The sequence below is a fragment of the Crocodylus porosus genome, unplaced genomic scaffold, assembly GCF_001723895.1.
Source record: "Crocodylus porosus isolate Cpor-Errol unplaced genomic scaffold, CroPor_comp1, whole genome shotgun sequence".
Lineage (NCBI taxonomy): Eukaryota > Metazoa > Chordata > Crocodylia > Crocodylidae > Crocodylus > Crocodylus porosus.
In genome coordinates this window covers 4246900-4264073 of record NW_017728947.1, presented here as the reverse complement: position 1 = coordinate 4264073, position 17174 = coordinate 4246900, and the positions used below count along the sequence as shown (strand labels likewise).

The following is a 17174-nucleotide window of genomic DNA, read 5'->3' as shown; positions in this document are numbered from 1 at the left end:
CTGTATGGCTACATGGGGCCCTGCTGCACCTGTCGTAGGCACCAGATTGGGTCCACTGGCTGGATCTGACCCATGGAGGGAGGGATTGGGCACTGCCCATTAGGCCTGCTGGTCAAAAAGGTTGAGCACTACTCTCCTAAACTAGTCTGACTTCCCTGAGATAGTCTGACTAGTTTGTATAACCCCCAGTCCAACAAGCTGGTGGAAAACATATAATAAGGCAAATCCTGAAAAAAATTGTGGAGTCAGACTCTGATGCATATTCACCACATTTAGCTTACAGAAGAGCACCAACAAAGAAGGGGTTGTCATCTGCTGCTGTTTTAACTGAAGGCTGAACGTAAGATTGCCTGCACTGTTAGGCTGGGGACAGAAGTTACACAAACCGATTTAAGTGATCAGAAACTGGTTTAAACCTATAACAGCAGAAGTTCTTACAGTTTCATAGTTCAGTGCACATAAACCAGTTTCAAAATGGCTGAAACCGGTTTAAGATAAACCTGGCTGAATGTAGTATCAGACTTAACTGATTGAGGTGACACCAGTTTATGGAACTTCTATCCCAGACCCTTCCTGGTTTAAGTGAATCGGAGTCCCCAGCATCCCAGCATGCTTTGCAGCCCTGGGCTGGGCTGTGCTGCCTGCTCCAGAGAGCAAGGCTGGCCCTACCCCTCTACTTTGTAGCCAGAGCAGGGGCATGGCCAGACACCAGCCGGCATGGCCCCCTAAGATGAAGGGGACTGGGAAGTACACTACAAAATCAGCAGGTGTACTAAGCCTTCAAACCTGGCGAGTTGAGTTTTGGGGCCTGTCATCTCTCATTTGCCCAGCAAGGGTGGACCTTGAGCATCCTGGAGGTGAGGTCTATTCACAAACAGACATATAGCATGTAATTCCAGGAGCCCACCGAGCTCATAGACCACTGCATTCAAATCCCCAAAATACAGTCTTTTTTCTCTTTCTTAATCTACACTCCCTTTCTTCTGCTATAGTCCAGAGAGAGACCAGCTATCTCTGCACTCCCTATCCAAATTCATGGAACCCCACATTTGACTCTATCTTGGTGTCTACAAATCTAAGTAACCATGACTTTGGCTGGTCTGGGAGTTACCTGATTTACATTGACTATAGTTACTTGATTTATGTTAACTATAGTTACTTGACAGTGTTGGTTATAGGTGTCACCGACATAGATTAATGTATGCATCTCAGCTGTTACTGAATTTAGCAGAGTCTGGACTTTGCCTCTGTTTTTACAACCAGGTTGAGTTAACGGGTCTATTTTAAATAGTTTCACCACAGAGTTTAATACTGTAATTAAATACGTACGTATTCCATTTATGAAAGTAGCTGTTTATGCAATTAGTTAATTTCCTCAGGATTGCTTAAGTACTATACTAGCAACTTCCCTTTTGTTGAAAGACCAGCTTTTTGTACCAGATGCTTTGGGTCAAATTTTGTCCTGGTATACACCAGGTGGATTTTGAAGCGTATTAATCAAAGAACTTTGCTCTTTGAGTCAAATGCACTGAACACCCACCTAGGCTCTTACATAGCACCAGTGAAACCCATTGAGTTAGGGAAGTATTGTGCACATTTTACAACTGGGAAGTGAGGTAGAAAGGGATTAAGTAATTTCCTCAGGAAAACAACAGGAGTCTGTGGCAGCGAGGAACTGAACCTGGAACTCTACGGTCCCATTTTCCAGAAAAACCTTCACTCCAAGACTGTCATTGATCATTAGCCCTAAATAGGCACTATGCACAGAAAGCAGGCATGCAAGAGGTCAATTGTTTATTTGTACCACAGCTTCTTTTTTTCTGACCAGTTCTGGAGATTAGTTCTAGCACCAATTACTTACTTTCTGTAACTAACTAGTCCTTCAAAAATATCAAAAGCTGGTATGGGCTAAATAGCAGTCTGTTTCATAAATCTGATAATGGCCAGATTAAATTGGAGTGGTTCATCCTGTATTCCTACTGCTGGACCACTGGTTACAACTTGCAAACAGCCGGTTAATGACAAGAATCTGTGACTAAAAATATGTGACAAATCTGTGTCATCTCCTGTGACAAAAATACTTATCTGTGTTGCATCAGTCCACTAACGTATTTTCCCTTGTTTGAGGTTGGAGATAGAAGATGGCAGAGGCTGACGGCACAGTTATCAACACCAACGTGAAACAGGTAAAAACAAAACGAAAAAACCCCATTTGATTTAACATGTTAAAGGCCGTATTTCAAGAACTTAATTTCAGGGCAATGTTCCAAAATTCTTGGGTTTCCAGATGAGCACGGTGCAATCTTCTAAGCACCGAGCTGGGAGCTAAAAAGTGCAGCTCTTAGTGAACCTTATGGCATCTCTGTGTTGGAAATGGTGGAAGGATTGAACCCTAGTTGCAAAAGAGTGGGTGAGACTAGATTCATTTGCAGAAACTTCCCTTTGCAGTGGCTGAGCTGAGCACTCTTAAGTGCATGCGTCAATTAAAAAATACTATACTATTATTGACTTTATTATGCTTGCAAGGCTGGGGCTGAGCTTACAAGAGCGGGGCCTAAATGCCAGTGAAGTGAGATGCATCACTAACAGACAGTGTAGCTAGACCACGATGACAACACACCTCACTAGGTGTTTGTAAAGCATGTGCCATGGCTGTTGGAATCTACAGCTCTGCAAGGATGATGCCCCCAGGTCTGCCAAAACTAGGGAGCCATCCCCTCAAATTTAGGCAGTCCCCAGCAGCATTTGTCACTCTTGGCAGCAGCTTTTGTCAGTCTTGGCAGCTGAGTTGGGGGGGTCACATGGTTTCCAACCTGTCTATCTGTCTTCTCTGGTTTGAGGGGTAAGCAGTAAATACCATGGGTGTGCACTGCATCTGCATCTCCCTCAGTATTCAGCTGCCATGCTGAGGCTTAAATCTGAACTCATTCTGGTCAGTACATTGTATGTAATAAGTGAGCTGTTTATGGAATAAGTGCCCTAGCCCATGTCCGTTCCTGTCTAGTCTCACCTTAGAGAACTGCTTCACTTATCAGGTATCTTGCAGCTGACACCAGCTTAGTCTCAGCTGCTGTGATAGACAAGACTTAGATGTACACGGATGCCCGCAACATCTAGGCTCTGAAAGGGGGACTACAGTAGTTGGAGACATAATGTAGAGACATTCAGAGGTAACATGTAGTAGCAGTGATACTGGCGGACCAAAGAAGGCTGGATAAGAGAGATCAGTGGCTGTGCCTTTTCCAGACTTTTATTTTCCCTCTGAACTGCCTCTTGCCTAGGGTGACTGGCTGCCTGTGGTGGGAGAGAGGGAAGTTGAATGAATAGGAGCTAATGTAGAGGCAAGGCAGAGAAGAAGAAAAATCGCTGCAGTGTCTAATACCTTGAGTCACCAATGCCAGTAGAGTAGCATTCTTATGCAGTTGCTTGGGTGATTTGTGTTTAAGAGCCCAAGATGTAAGTGGGAAAAATGCTGTGAGCTCCTTCTTAAGTCCATTCCTTCTTTTTGGCTCTCCCCTTCATAGAAAGACCCAAATGAGGCACTGGTCATTGCTGTGACAACTAGAGCCATCTTCAACCTAGAGGAGGAACACGAGCTGTTCCTGGCAAAGGGCAAGGAGGAGTTTGTGAGGCACCAGCAAGCCAATCAGGATAAGCCCCTGGAGCAAGGTACAGCCTTCCCTTTCATTCAGGTGAGACACCAGGAACAGACTTGGCTCCGATGAAGGGATGGGATTCTTGGCTTGTGGTCTTTTGTTTTTTCAATCTTTACAGTCTTTGCTTAACCCTGGGAGGGATTCTCCAATCACTCATGGGGAAGTATCAAATTCTCCTTTTACATAGGTAGGACACTTTACCCACAGTCAGGTTACCAGGCCAGCTGCTCTCATCAGACCAAGATGCTCTTAAATGAGCATGAGGTGTGGTTTCTGCTGCAACTGAAGTGAAGCAATTTGCTCAGCAATATGCCTGGCCTGGCTGTTTATAGATGTCAAGCTCTTTGCCATTGTTTGCCATCATTTAGGCATTTATCTCTAAGTTATCCGTCTTTGTTTACTTGGGGGATGAGGGGATATACTACTGACTCAGGAAGCCAGGCACTACACAGTGACTGACTGGCTAGCCTGGAAAGTGCTCAGGTGGGTTTCTAATTATTTAATGGTTAAGGTACCCAGAATGATGAAGAGAAGTCTGTACACTGCAGGTAACACTAGTTTCTTTGCTGCAGTCTTCCTAGTAACTTTATCTAGGAAAGGAAAGTTTGAGAGGCAGCATTAACAAGAATACCAGCCTAAAGAAGTTTCTTCCTGAGAAAGCGCCTTTTACCAAAAACATGGAGGGAAGATGACACCATGGGACACTGGTGACTTCTGAAAGTAGGGAGGCAAGTTGCATGTATAGTATAATATGGATAAAAAAACCCCCACAAAGTAGTGCTGGTCTCCTCCTGGTTTCCACTCAGATGTACAAGCCTCGGGAGTTGTTATTACCATTGTTGTTAGGACCTGTAGATCTTGCAAGGCTGAAAAAGAGGGCAAGGGTAAAGGGAGCTCTCTTCTCCACAGTGAACAAGAGTCTGGGGTGGTGTGACAGGAGTATCTCTGCTGTGATTTGGCCCTCTCCTTTTACCTCCCTGGGGCTCCTTGCTGCCCCCCTTCGCTCTAGGGCTCCTTGCTGCCCCCCTTCGCTCTAGGGCTGGGGCCAATGCACCCCAAATGCTACACCCCATTCTGGCACCAGGGCCCCCATGCTACTGTGGAGTCCCTATGAGGCCTCCTCCAACCCCTAATAGCGTCACCCGGTCTTCAGTAAACACAAAAACCCGAAGCTCCTTGGCTATAACCAAACCGTCCAGTCAAAACAACATTCTGCCCCTACCAGGAAAATACTCCAGCCCATGGCAGCAACCAAGGGATGCTCATGCAGTCAATCATCTCCTTTCTCTCTGCACTGGCCAACCTCCCCCCTCCTTGGCCACCAGAGGAGAACTGCCCTCCTAACCTAATGCCTGGGCTTAAGAAGGGCCAAGCCCTGCCCCTTCCTGTCAGCTGGTTCCCTTGGTTGCCCTAGCAACCAGCTCTGTGCTGCCCTGGTGACTGGCAGTTGAGCCTCCCCTTTCTCACCACTAGGGGTCTCTCCCGAGCCATTTCTGCTTTCAGGCCCAGGGCACCCGAGTGCCCTGCAACAGGAGGGGACAAGGCATATTTGCTCCCTTGTATGATAAAGAGAGAAACTGTAGGAAAAAGGCAAGAGTCCCAACCCTGTCCTGTCAGTGGGCCTGAGACAGAGCCAAGAAGGAGGAATCTGAAGAAGTCAAAAGAGTCTGGGAAGAGGCTGAAAAGAAGACTGGCTGGGTAGAGAGCCCCCAGAGGTGGGCTGTTTGTGGCAGACCAAAAGCAGCAGCCTTGAGAGTGGAAATGAAGCATGGGCAGCTGTCTGTCAGACCTGATACCTGCTTTGTTGAGGCCTTGAAGGTTTCAGATTGTGGCAGACCAGCAGAGTCAGTTGCGTTGCTTTTGCATCCCCAGAGAGGGGAGAAGATTGACAGGACCTGGACAAGGGGCTTTGTCTCAGAGTGATAGTGGTGCAGTTGACTATTGCTGGTCCCAAAGGGGTAGATTTTTGGTTCAAGTTTATTCAACAGGTTAAAGTACTCAAACTAAATTACTAAACACCTGCTCACTGTTCAGGTTGGGATGTGACTACCAGAGCCTAGGGACCACAATGATTCAACATATTCACTGGCAGGATTACTGTGCTGCCCTAGGTTAAAATCCCAGACAGAGTGCATAAGATAAAGCTATTTCTTCCACAACAGTCTGTCCGTGTCTGAGGAAGCCACCACATCATGCAGACAAACAAGGAGATCTCCAGTTGCCTGCATTAATGCAACTTACATGCTCTTCAACCCTGGGAGGGATGTGTGCATGCATGTGCTCATGTATGCATATGTGTGCGTGTGTGATGCTGGAATTGTATGAGAGAAGATTGTGAGCACTTTTTTGTTTGTATGCAACTTGGAGAACAGTCACTATGGTGTCCCTTCTCTGTCTCTCCCAGGCAGTACAATATGTGAATCAGAAACTCCTGGAGAGAAACCCTGAGGAAAAGAAGCTTTTTGATGTCATTGTGCTCTCCAACAACAGCCCAGAGAGTGGTGTGCGCATTGTAAACAGCGCTAAGCAATATGGTAAGGAAGCCCCCTTCCCTCACTTTGATGCCCGCCCTCCTTCAGTGAACAGGGGAATTATCCTCTCCTCCAAGGACTTCTGTGAAATCAAAAAAAGGAGATCCCAGTAGCCCAGGAAGGGAGACAGGACCTTTTGACTTTTATGAACTATATCAGTCATATGATAAATAAGGGAAGGGAGTATAAGAATAGAATGATAGCACTGAACGTGGTAGTAAAGTGTATGGGATACTGTATTTATCTGGAGAACATCTGCCTCCTCCAGGAGGATGCTTGGGGGTGGAGCATAGTGGGTGTGAAGCCTCCACACTATGAGGACACCATGTAACGGTGGCAGTGCTGAAAGGATCAACCCATCATTTCCCATCATTGTGCAGAAGCAGTCAGGGAGGTGGGGAAGGAGGCTGAGAGCGCAGGGTCTAGTCATCCCTGGAGCTCCCGTTGCTGCTTCTGCACACTCCTTTTTAAAATCTTGGATCTGCTACTAACGTCAGGGGAACACAGCCTGGGTGTGCACATGGGCCACGGCAGCAGGAGAGCACTGGGCTAATGCTACAGGAATTATGTGATAACCCCCTGCAAGCTGGAAGGTCTCCCATGGGGAGGGCCAGCTACACTGGACCATACAACAGTGTGCCATATGCCTGAACTGTTGGTGGGAGTTCGTTCAGTTACTATGCAGTACTTAGGCCCACTCACCTAGCAGCCTCTCACCCAAATAGCATGAGACACTTGTGTGACCCAGTCTGAGTCACACTCTTTCCTGGGGCAGTTTGAGAACTGACCAACCCTGGTGGAGGTGGGGGCAGAATATTGCCCTAGCTTTCCCTCTTCCTCTGGAAGAGCTTGAGTCTATCACCTTTCAAAGCATGTGACAGGTCTGAATGCAGTCTTAGCATCTTGTTCCTGGTGGGTGCAACTTTGTCAATGGGTAGCTTTTTACCATCGCTTGGCACAAGTGGAAGCAGTCACAAAAAGAGCCCATTCATCAGAGATTCAGGCCTGGAGGGTGTTGGGAAGGTCTGGGTTAGGTGCAGAAATTAAAGGCTGGACAATTATGTTTTGAGACCTGTGGCTTTACAGGAACAGAGGAGCAATAGACAGCATCAGAAGTACCCAGAACAGCTTCCAGCTGCTGGCTGAAATGACTGAGAGGCACTCTTATTTACTGAAAATTTTTGGCAAGTCCTAACAGTCCCCTTTACTGATCATCTTAAGCCTTGTGGCCTGATGAATAGAGTATGGTTATGGGATTTGAGCAAGCTGGATTCCATTCCCAATATGTTGGGTGACACTGGACCATTTACTTTCCTCCTCCTTTCCTCAGTTTCCCCATCTATACCATGGAGATGATGATACTGAGCTTCTTAGCAGAGGGCTTTGAGATGCATGGAGGAGAAGACTTGCAGAAGAATTAGGGCTCATCATCTGCATTGATTTTCCTTTCCTTTTTCTGATATGAAGGTTTGGAGATCTCCAAATTCTGCTTTGTCAGCGATGAAGACTCCACCCAGTACTTGAAGTTCCATAATGTCAAGCTCTTCCTCTCAGCCGACAGGACGGATGTGTGCAATGCCCTTCGGAGAGGTGCGCACTCTCTCTCTCTGTCGTCTTTCATCCCCTCCCCCTTTCAGGCTGTGGCACTCAAGCCTGGTGCCATTTCCCCAAATCATTGTCCTTACCCAAGGTAGTGTCAAGCCTTGCACTTTCAGAGGGTTTTATAACACGTTACTCAAAACTAGTTCTAGGTCGGAGCTTGATCTTTGTTAGAAAACAATTACAAACAAAATGGTTGGCAATTCAGTGGAGACTGGGAGTCATGTAGTGCCTTCTCACGGAAGTTTGATGGTGACTGTTTAATCAGTTGGTGGCTCTGTGGTACAGGTGGGCATGTACCTTGTTATCAATATATTATTGAAGAATTTACCCTCATCCAGGGAGTGTGGTTTCTCACATGTATTCAATATTCATTGAATAGCTTCTGTGGAAAGCTCTTTGTCTACAACCCAGCCATGAGCTGGCTGTTACGTGAATTTTGAGAGAGAGCCTCAAGCTGTTTTGACAGGTCACCTGCATATTCCTGCCCCCACAACAGCAAGAGTCATTGTGAATATCAGATTTCCAGGGCATCATGACTATCAACTGAAAATTGCTAATTCAATTAAAAATGAGCAGAACCACTTTTCTTAAGATGGGTGGATTTAAGTATGTGCTTAACCTCTTTCAGGGAAGGGGAGCCCTTGGCAGTGTAGGACAGACACCTGCTAGAGAGTACTGGCTACAGCAGATACAGAGGAGCCACAAGCCTCACTCCCTTAGTACCACTGGGGGCATTTTCAGACACTTAACATTTGAGCTGTGCATCTCCTCATGCCCAGAATGGTGCTGACTCTAGCTGCGTAATTGAGCCCTATTTCAGGATCTGTTCTCGTCTGGAGAAGCCAGAGCTTAGACGTCTTGATCCAAAACCTATTAAAATAAGTGAAAGTATTTCCATAGAGACAGTTGCCTCTGGATTGAGCCACAATAGAAGAAACTATGCATGTCCAGACTGTTCCCCACCCTCTTCTCTATCATACACAGACACAACATTTCCAGGTCTCAAGTGGGCATTGGATGCTTAGTCCAGGGCTCATATATTTTTGGGCCCTCACCAAAGCATAGATGCAGCTTCTCTGGTTCTCATCCTAAGTTGGGCATTGTCACTTCTTTCTGTCCCACAGGGGTTTCAGCTGCACTCATCTTCCAGCAGGAGGTGCAGGCTTCCAGCACCCAGCTGCGGGTGGTGTTTGATGGGGATGCTGTGCTCTTCTCAGATGAGACAGAGCGGGTTTTTCGAGAGAAGGGACTGGAGGGAGCTGTGGAGTATGAGAAGAGAATGGAGGCCGTGCCAATGGGAGAGGTGTGTTGGCTCATACTATCTTAAGTTGCTTAGTCCCTGAGATCTGGTTCCAGCTGCTGGGTCTGGCTCTGTGTATCGTCATCCTCTGTGAAACAGAGCAAGATCCTGCTTCTCCTGTCCAGTACCTTTTTCAGTAGCCTGTGCACAGACTCTCAAGGTCACCTCTGCCCTGTGCCCTGACTGCTCTGTGATCACTTCCTTTGACTTCATCTATGGCCAGTGGAAGCTAATGGAAAGTGTCCCACTGGTTTCAGTGACACCTGGGTCATCTACAGAGGAGGTTTGTGACACCAGCCCAGCACTTTATATCAGTCAAGGAGAGGTGGCCGTTTGCTTATTCCTTAAATCACAGTACTCGCAGGCTCTTAAGTACCAAATTCACGGTATTTTTCAGAATCACGAGGCGATTTCTGTGGTGCTGGTTAGGTGGGCCCACCTACTTTTCAGGAACATGGATAAGGCCACCGCATTCACAACTGACCTAACTTGTAGTTTAAACCAAGACGTCTGTAGCAAACGTCTAGCATACTAACCAAGCTTTGGGCGTTTTTACAGAAGCACCACAGCACCAGGGACTCTGAAAAGCACCCAGTGCTGTGACACTTAGAGTTGAAAAAATGGCAAAATGCACATCAGTGCTGAGAAAATGGCAGCAGTGCGCTTTTGAACTAAAACACATAGAAGAAGGTGGTTAAGTTCAAAAGTGCACCACCGCTGCTTTCTGCGTGCTGACGCACGTTTCGCTGCTTAGACAACTGTACACAGCGCAGGGCAGTTCGCATCAGCTCGCATCAGATTAACTAAGTCTGCTGTGAAGCAGCAGATCTCTGGCACAATCACAGAACAAAAAAGTATGTGTATAAATGCCTTTGGGCACCACATGACAGAGCCAGGTTTGCTGGAGGCAAAGTGTCAACTCCATTCCTGTTTCCGGCCCCTAAGTTACATTATGAATTTTGGGCATGAATACCCAAAATGCTTTCCTTGTGTCATATTTCCATGTAAGTAGTTGCTGCCATGGCTTCTGGGGCTATTATATGGTTATTAATGGGTGAGGAAATGTCCATGAGACAACTCCCCAAACAATTCTTAGTCTGAGTTCCAAAATGATCAGAGACTTCACGCTGTAAGCAATCCCCAGTCCCAGCTTCTGTTGCAGATAGCTTAGAGCTTCCTTGTTTGGTTACTCCTTCCTAGTGATTTTTATGTAAAGCAGAAATTATCTTCTCTTCATCCACTCTTACACCATTAATTCCTGTGTGCTTTCCAGGGTCCACTGAAGGCATTTGCCATGCATCTTGGGAAGATGCGTCAGAAGTTCAGCCAAGAGAATTCCCCTATTCGCACCTACTTGGTGACTGCCCGTAGCGGCCGTGACATGGGCATCCGTGCCATCAAAACCCTTCGTGAATGGGGGCTGGCAATCGATGAGGCCTTCTTCATGGACGGGGCTCCCAAGGGCCCCATTCTCTCCAAGATCCAACCCCACATCTTCTTCGATGATGGGCTTCATCACATCCAGGGTGCCCAGGATGTTGGCATACCTTCAGCATGGGTCCCTTGTGACTGCTGATGGCCATGGATGAAGGGGCGAATGTCATCCAAATTACCCAAAGTGCATTTGTCAAATGTCAAGCCAAAGTTTACAGTGGAAGGGGTAAAGAGAGGATTTTTAAACCTGCATCAAACTCGAGAGAGGGAGAGAGAATTCTGCATGTGGATGTGATGCTGAATATCTTATTCTTGTATATCTCTGTTCCAAAGACATGCTCCATTTGATTTTTGGGAAGTAACAAAAGAAGCCTAAAATTTTACTAGAAGTACCTGCTTGAAATGTCACCTATATACCTCTCATCATTTGCTATAAGCTTTCTCTCCAAGGATTGTAGCCCATAGGGCCAGTATGCCACAGCAATCCTTCTGTGTGCTTTAGAACTACTGCTTCTTTAAAATGCCCTGTAATACAAGTTTTGAAACAACAGCTCAGATGAAGAGATCATGGGAGCTGAAGAGAACATGTAATCATGTCACATTGACTTGGCAATGTGTAAACTATAGATGTAGTCAGAGATGAATGTTAGTCTTTAGGATTTGGGGCCAATACTACCTAAATTCCCAAATGTCTGCTAAATGCTGTATCTGTTGAGGACTTTATTTTTCCAAAGGATTTTTTACGTGAATATTTTGTATGTGCTCGGCCAAATCCTGTGAAGTGCTAAGCCATTCACTCCAGCAGAAAATATAGGCGTTCAGCACTTTCTGGGATTTCATCCATTTAAGTATATATCTTCTCATTGAGTCTGGCTTGAATTTATACCTGGGCGAGAATCGGGTCTCACAGTAGCATGAATCTGCAGTCATTTCCAGAGAAGTCAATGAAGTTATATCACTGCAGTTGAGATGACACTCAAACCTTGAATATGTTGTAGTGAAATGAACAGCAACATCTCCCTCTCTCTTCTGTCTTCCTGCAGATTTCTTCACCAAACGGCACAGTGCAAGTGTGTCGTCACTTTATAATGCATAACTCTATAACAGCGCTTTTCTTGCAGTATCTCAGGGATGAGTCGGCAATACTGCAGGAATGACAGTCCCTATGTTCTAGCTGCCTATTCATGTTTAGGACCCTAGCCACCAGAATATGTGTATGTTTAACAAGTAGGCTTCTGAGACACATTCTTTATTACAAGCTATGAAACCACAGCTTCAGTGACTGGGTGAGCATGCAAGTTGAAGAAACGTTGCTGAATCACAGGTGGCAAGAAATCCGAGTTTCTGCAATGTCCAGTCTCCTTTTAGAGAGAGGAGTTTGGCTGGATTGTATCATAGCATCAGTATGATGCAGAGTTTTCTGGTAGGAAATTTATAGTATTTTAGGGGCATGTGAGCGTGTATCTATTTATAAAGAGAAATAATGACCAGATTCTCAGTACATGTAAATCTGTGGTAGCTGTGTTGACCACTAGTTTAGAACAGCTGAGGATCTGTATGTGTGAGAGAGAGAGGGAGAGAGAGAGATGCTGGAATAATGGCCTGTCATTTCAGATATCACAGCAAAGGGCTCAGACCAGTACCATGCAAACACTGCATTGTCTTGTGTCTTAGGCTAAAGCCCATTTATCCTCTTCTCCTTGCTGGCCTCAATAGCTGGTATCTGATGGCACTGGGATATTGCTTTTGCTGGCACCAGTGCATCTTATGCCTAGAGTGAGTGGATTTGGTTTGGGCTTTTTTACTAGAGAGGATGCAATAAGTTGGAGCCACTCTGACTTTGCTAGATTGCGGTAGTAGGTTTCGAGTATTATTGTAGCTGTGATGGTCCAAGAAATATATGAGAAGCAAGGGTTTTTGGGATATCTTTTATTGGACAAGCTATATAATTTGAAGAGATGTTAGACAATCTTCCATGTACCTGAGGAAGGGCACTTTGTGCCTGAAAGCTTGTCTAACATCTCTTTCAACTATACAGTTGGTCCAGTAATATACTGCCAAAAAACCACTTCCTTCTTTGCCAGATTGCAGTTTCTTGCCAAGGACTGAATTTGAGCAATCTGTCTATGCACACACTTGCCACTAGAGGCCACCATGCCATCTCACTGAGAGGTGCAGGCTGGCTAGCTGGCCCTACCATGGCTGCAGACATGCAGGGGACATAAAGTTATACTCAGAGCTCTTAGCTTCCTTTTTCCAGGGATCTGTCTTAAACAGTGGGTATGAATAAAATATGCTTTGAAAAGGCCCATTTAAAAGGTACTAGTAGACATAGCCACACAAATGATGGACATTCCACAAATGCAGGGCCCATTGATTTGAGAAAACGCTCATAGACCAACTTGAAGCAAAGAACCGGTCATCAGTTCTCTTTTCCTGAGCCTGGAGGAGCCTAGAAGCAGAGCTGCAGGAGCAAGTGTTGCCCAGAAGCAGTTTTGCTTCCCTGACAGCTGATGGATGGAGATGCAGCAGTTAACTCAGAGGAGTCCCTTCCCCAACACTAGCTGAAAAGATGCCTGTTCTACCACTGGGAGCGGGAGAGTGTGTGAAGGTCCAGGACAGCAGGGGACAAGGTAAAGCATCCCCAGGTTCTAGTCTGAGTATTGATGACAGCTCCTATTCCGAAGGGGGAGATCATGCTACCTCTTTTGTAAATAGATTTCTCATAGGAAGAGACATCTTCAGTTTGGACTTTGGTAGTTGGCTGTGTGGTTTGATGAGTGTAAGGAGTGCCGAGCTGAAGTCATTGGTGCAGAAAGGCCTTGAAGTACACTTTCTACCAATGGCAATGCAAGAAGAGCGGGTTAAAAATGGTCTTTTTTTTCCCCTTGGACAAAACAATGTTAATACAGAGATTTTACTTTGATTTTTCTATGAAAGAAGGAATGATTTTCCCAGGTTAAAGGAGAGTTTTCAGTTCATTTCAAAAAGGAAATTTAATTCTAGTTTCACCTTAGTTTTCAAAAAAAATTAATTGAAACTTAGCAAAATAAGCTTGGTTTCCTATTGAATCTTTTTTAAAACAAAAAAACCCCCAAATCCTGTCAAATAGGATAAGTTTCATAAAGCACTTTACTGAAATTAGTAGTGACTGGGGGGTGGGAAAATAGGAGGAAGACAGCAGAAAATGGTTAATCAGTTCTAATTACCAGTAACAGTGGCACAAGTTAAGTTTTCTACTGTGTTTGAGCCTTAAATCACTTGAGGCTCCTATGAGTGAGCTCTAAGCATTTATTCCACCGGTCCTTGAGAAAGGGAAATCATAGATTTCACAAATAGGAGTCTTATGAGGGCATCTCTGCCGTATACCACGTTGGATAGGATGCAAGACTGTCTGTCTCACAATGGGGCTTATATCCGACTCTTCCACAAGAGATTGTTGCTAAAATTCTCTCCTATTCATGTTGCCCCTTCCTTTAGGTTACCTCATGTCCTTTCAGTGTTACAAAGCCACAATGTTTCTCCATTTAGTGCATTCTGTACTTATCCCATGGGCTAACATGGTACATCATCAACCCTGGTTGATTCATCTTTCCTATTTTTATTTAAATTTTCTTTATTGACAGGAGCCAGAAAAATCCATGTCTGTAGCATTAGATAAAAATGATGATAACACTGAGCCAGGACAGTTATCTGGAAGGTCAGTGTTGGTTAATATAACATTAACTGTGCCAAACTGATAAATATCTAGATAGGAAATGAGAAGCATATTGTACATTAGACAGAATACTCTGAATAACATTGTGAAAAAAGATGGGAACATGAGATCAATACTGTTATTACCATACAGCCCCAGTTGATGAGTTAGTTAGGGATCATGGGAGAAACAAGGGGGGGACAGGCAACTATTTTCTATTTAACCGTGTTCAGAAAATGAAACTTTAAAAAAAAATTATTTACAATTTAAATTCAACTCCTTCAAATGCTGTTTTCTGCAATAAATAAAATGCATTGATATCAAACTGTTGGTGTCAAGAATTTCTCTCCCCAGTGTTGTGTTTGATTGAAATAGGTTATTGAGTAGAAAATAGCTTAATTTAAAAAAGAAATACCTCTCTCAAATTTAAGAGAAGAGCTGAGTCTCGGTCTTAGATTTTTTTTTATTTAGCAAGAGGGTTTAGTACTGCTTCACAAACACCAGTGAATTTCTTCATACCACTTCTGTGAGGTGAGGAACTATTATTATCCCCATTTTACAAATGATGCACAGTAAGATTAAGTTCAAGCATCTGCTAGTTTTGCATGCTCAGTTTAAGACACGGAGGGACATATTTTTCATAGTCCTTGGCATTATACAGTACTTTATACACAAACAGCCCAGCTCTGTAAAAGCCTAGCATTTCTGCTAACCAGGCCCCACAACTGCTAGTAAATGAATTTAGTACCACCTCTGAAATCCTGGGTCTAGGTAACTTGTCCAGCATAACGTAGGAATTCTGTGGCAGAAGCATAAATAAAACCCAATTCTGCAAGGCAACATTTGACTCTGCAGTCCCTTGCCTCATTCACTATATCCCTTCTAACTTCTGTAAAAAATGAGACAGGCAATAGCTTCCTATACCACATACTTCCCCAATTCATCCAGCTTAACCCCATCCTTCCAGCTCAAGCAAGGACTCCTTGCGCAGGCAATTCAAGAGCTCACATCCAGGTTTCTAATTAGAGTTCCAATATTCTTCCCACTCTGGTTCCAAGTCCCTGTTTCCCTCTCTCCCCCAGGACCCTCATCCCACTCTTCTAACTTAGGTTTTGTGTCCCAGTCTTTTAGCCCAACCAGTTCTAGTCTGTTCCTTCAACTAATTCAATTCAATTTCAGTATTCCCTTAACAATTGCTTCCTTGTTGCAATTCATTCCAGCCACTACTCCCATTCCAGCTCTCATCCATACTTCATTAACTCATATAGTTTACTCCTCCTTTATGCAGACTAGTCCCTGTCAATGGAAAAAATGAGACAATAGGAAAGAGAGAGTCCTTTTACTCAATTACTTGTACCACAGTAGCAATAGTTACAATGAGAGTCCTGCTCACCCCCTGAATCCATAAGCTAAAGTATACTCAACCCAATCCTTGGAGAATTTATCTATTAAAATCTAAATGTATGGCTGAGACAGTGGTGTCAATGCAAAGGTTTTGGATTGTTTGGTAATGGGCAAAAGTTCTGGGAAGGAGAGCTGCTATCAAGAACTGGGATTCATTTGACCAGAATTAGAAAAATTATCTTCGGGTGTCATCTGGCCAACCTGGTAAGGAAGGCTTTAAACTAGGTCCCACGGGTAATGTTGACAAAACCCCTCCAGCAACTGAGCAACAACCCAGAGGTAAAAGGACAGGAAGAAGTATTTCAACTCAGGAAAAGAGCTAGAGAACCGCAGATAAGCAGTAAGTGGTGTAAAAGGGAACTGGGTAGATCAAAATGCAAAATAAATCCAACGTATGCATGTGTGTATTATACATATATATGCATGCAAGAAATATGGGGAATAACTATTGTGCAGTAAATTATTGCTACTGCGCTTTAAGCATCACCTAACAAACATGCATTTGTGCTACTGCACATTAGAGCAGCTTAATGTGCATTAAATTTAGTACCTCATATTGGAGGCACTAAATTTAAGGTGCATTAGGAAAAGCGCATTAATGCATGTGTAGATGCACCCACTGAAACAGCGATGAAGTGAGGACTGCATCTTTAAGGCAACCTTTTGAGAGACTGGAAGAGGTAGGCTGTAGGGATATAAACCCTGCAACAGAGGTAGAGGAGGTTAGGCAGAGCTGGAGGCAGAAGTTCTCTGCTAGGAGCTGAGGAAAGCAGTCCTGGGAACTGGAGCCTGGCTCAGGCTGTACAAGCAGAAGCTTACATAAAGCTGAGAAGCAGGAATAGATGCTAAGGGAACTGTGAGTAGGCCCAAGTGGGCCAAAGCTGCAAGAAGTTGGTAGGACTCGTAGGAGCCTGGGGAGGCCTTTTATCAAGGATCCTTAAGCTGCAGTTTAGTTGAGGTGGAGTTTTGCTCATTGCATTTTGTGCTGTCAAGCCTGGGAGGGGTGGAAGAAGACCACTGAGGGCACTTGAGGAATGTGCTGCCCAATGAACTGAAATGAGCCTGAAGGGCAGAGGGGCCTGAGATGGAGCTGAGGGGCAAAAGGATCACTCTGGTGGTCTGGGGCAGCCTCCACAATTTAAAATTACATTAGTCAAAAAGCCTTGAGGCTGAATTGATTCAGCCTTGATTAGTCTAAGATGCAGAAATTAAACTAAGACAGAAGTGAACAGATATTTACCTTTGATTCAGTAAATGCAGCCACATGCCTGCAGTAGCTCACGTCAGAAGCCGAGGGACACTAGAGCGTGGCTCTATGACACCTAGCCAGAATGAGCTGTGTGTTTGCTTCCTCTTCCTGATGCCCCTGAGGTCTCTGGGATTTGCAGTCCACAATCACAGTAGCAGGACCCTGCAGGGTTGCTTATCACTTCCTCTTCCTGCTTCCAGGTGCCTCTGGGATTTGTAGTTCACAGTTGCAGCTAGCAGTAAGTTTGAGTGGGGAGAAGGGGTGTTTAACCCCACTTCCTGGCCCCAGCCTCCAGCCAGGG

General features: G+C 44.9%; 1 protein-coding gene across 2 annotated transcripts in view; it reads left to right on the top strand.

Moving 5' to 3' along the window:
- LOC109321534 (cytosolic 5'-nucleotidase 1A-like) overlaps positions 1 to 12471 on the top strand; it is a 29664-nt gene extending 17193 nt beyond the window's left edge. For both annotated transcript variants that reach the window (XM_019552276.1, XM_019552275.1), the window contains exons 2-7: positions 2128 to 2186; positions 3525 to 3692; positions 6061 to 6190; positions 7655 to 7777; positions 8914 to 9092; positions 10363 to 12471. In XM_019552276.1, the coding sequence (XP_019407821.1) occupies positions 2142 to 2186; positions 3525 to 3692; positions 6061 to 6190; positions 7655 to 7777; positions 8914 to 9092; positions 10363 to 10665 (948 nt within the window). In that variant the 5' untranslated portion in view covers positions 2128 to 2141 and the 3' untranslated portion in view covers positions 10666 to 12471. The remainder of the gene's footprint in view (positions 1 to 2127; positions 2187 to 3524; positions 3693 to 6060; positions 6191 to 7654; positions 7778 to 8913; positions 9093 to 10362) is intronic.
- The last annotated feature ends 4703 nt before the right edge of the window (positions 12472 to 17174 follow it).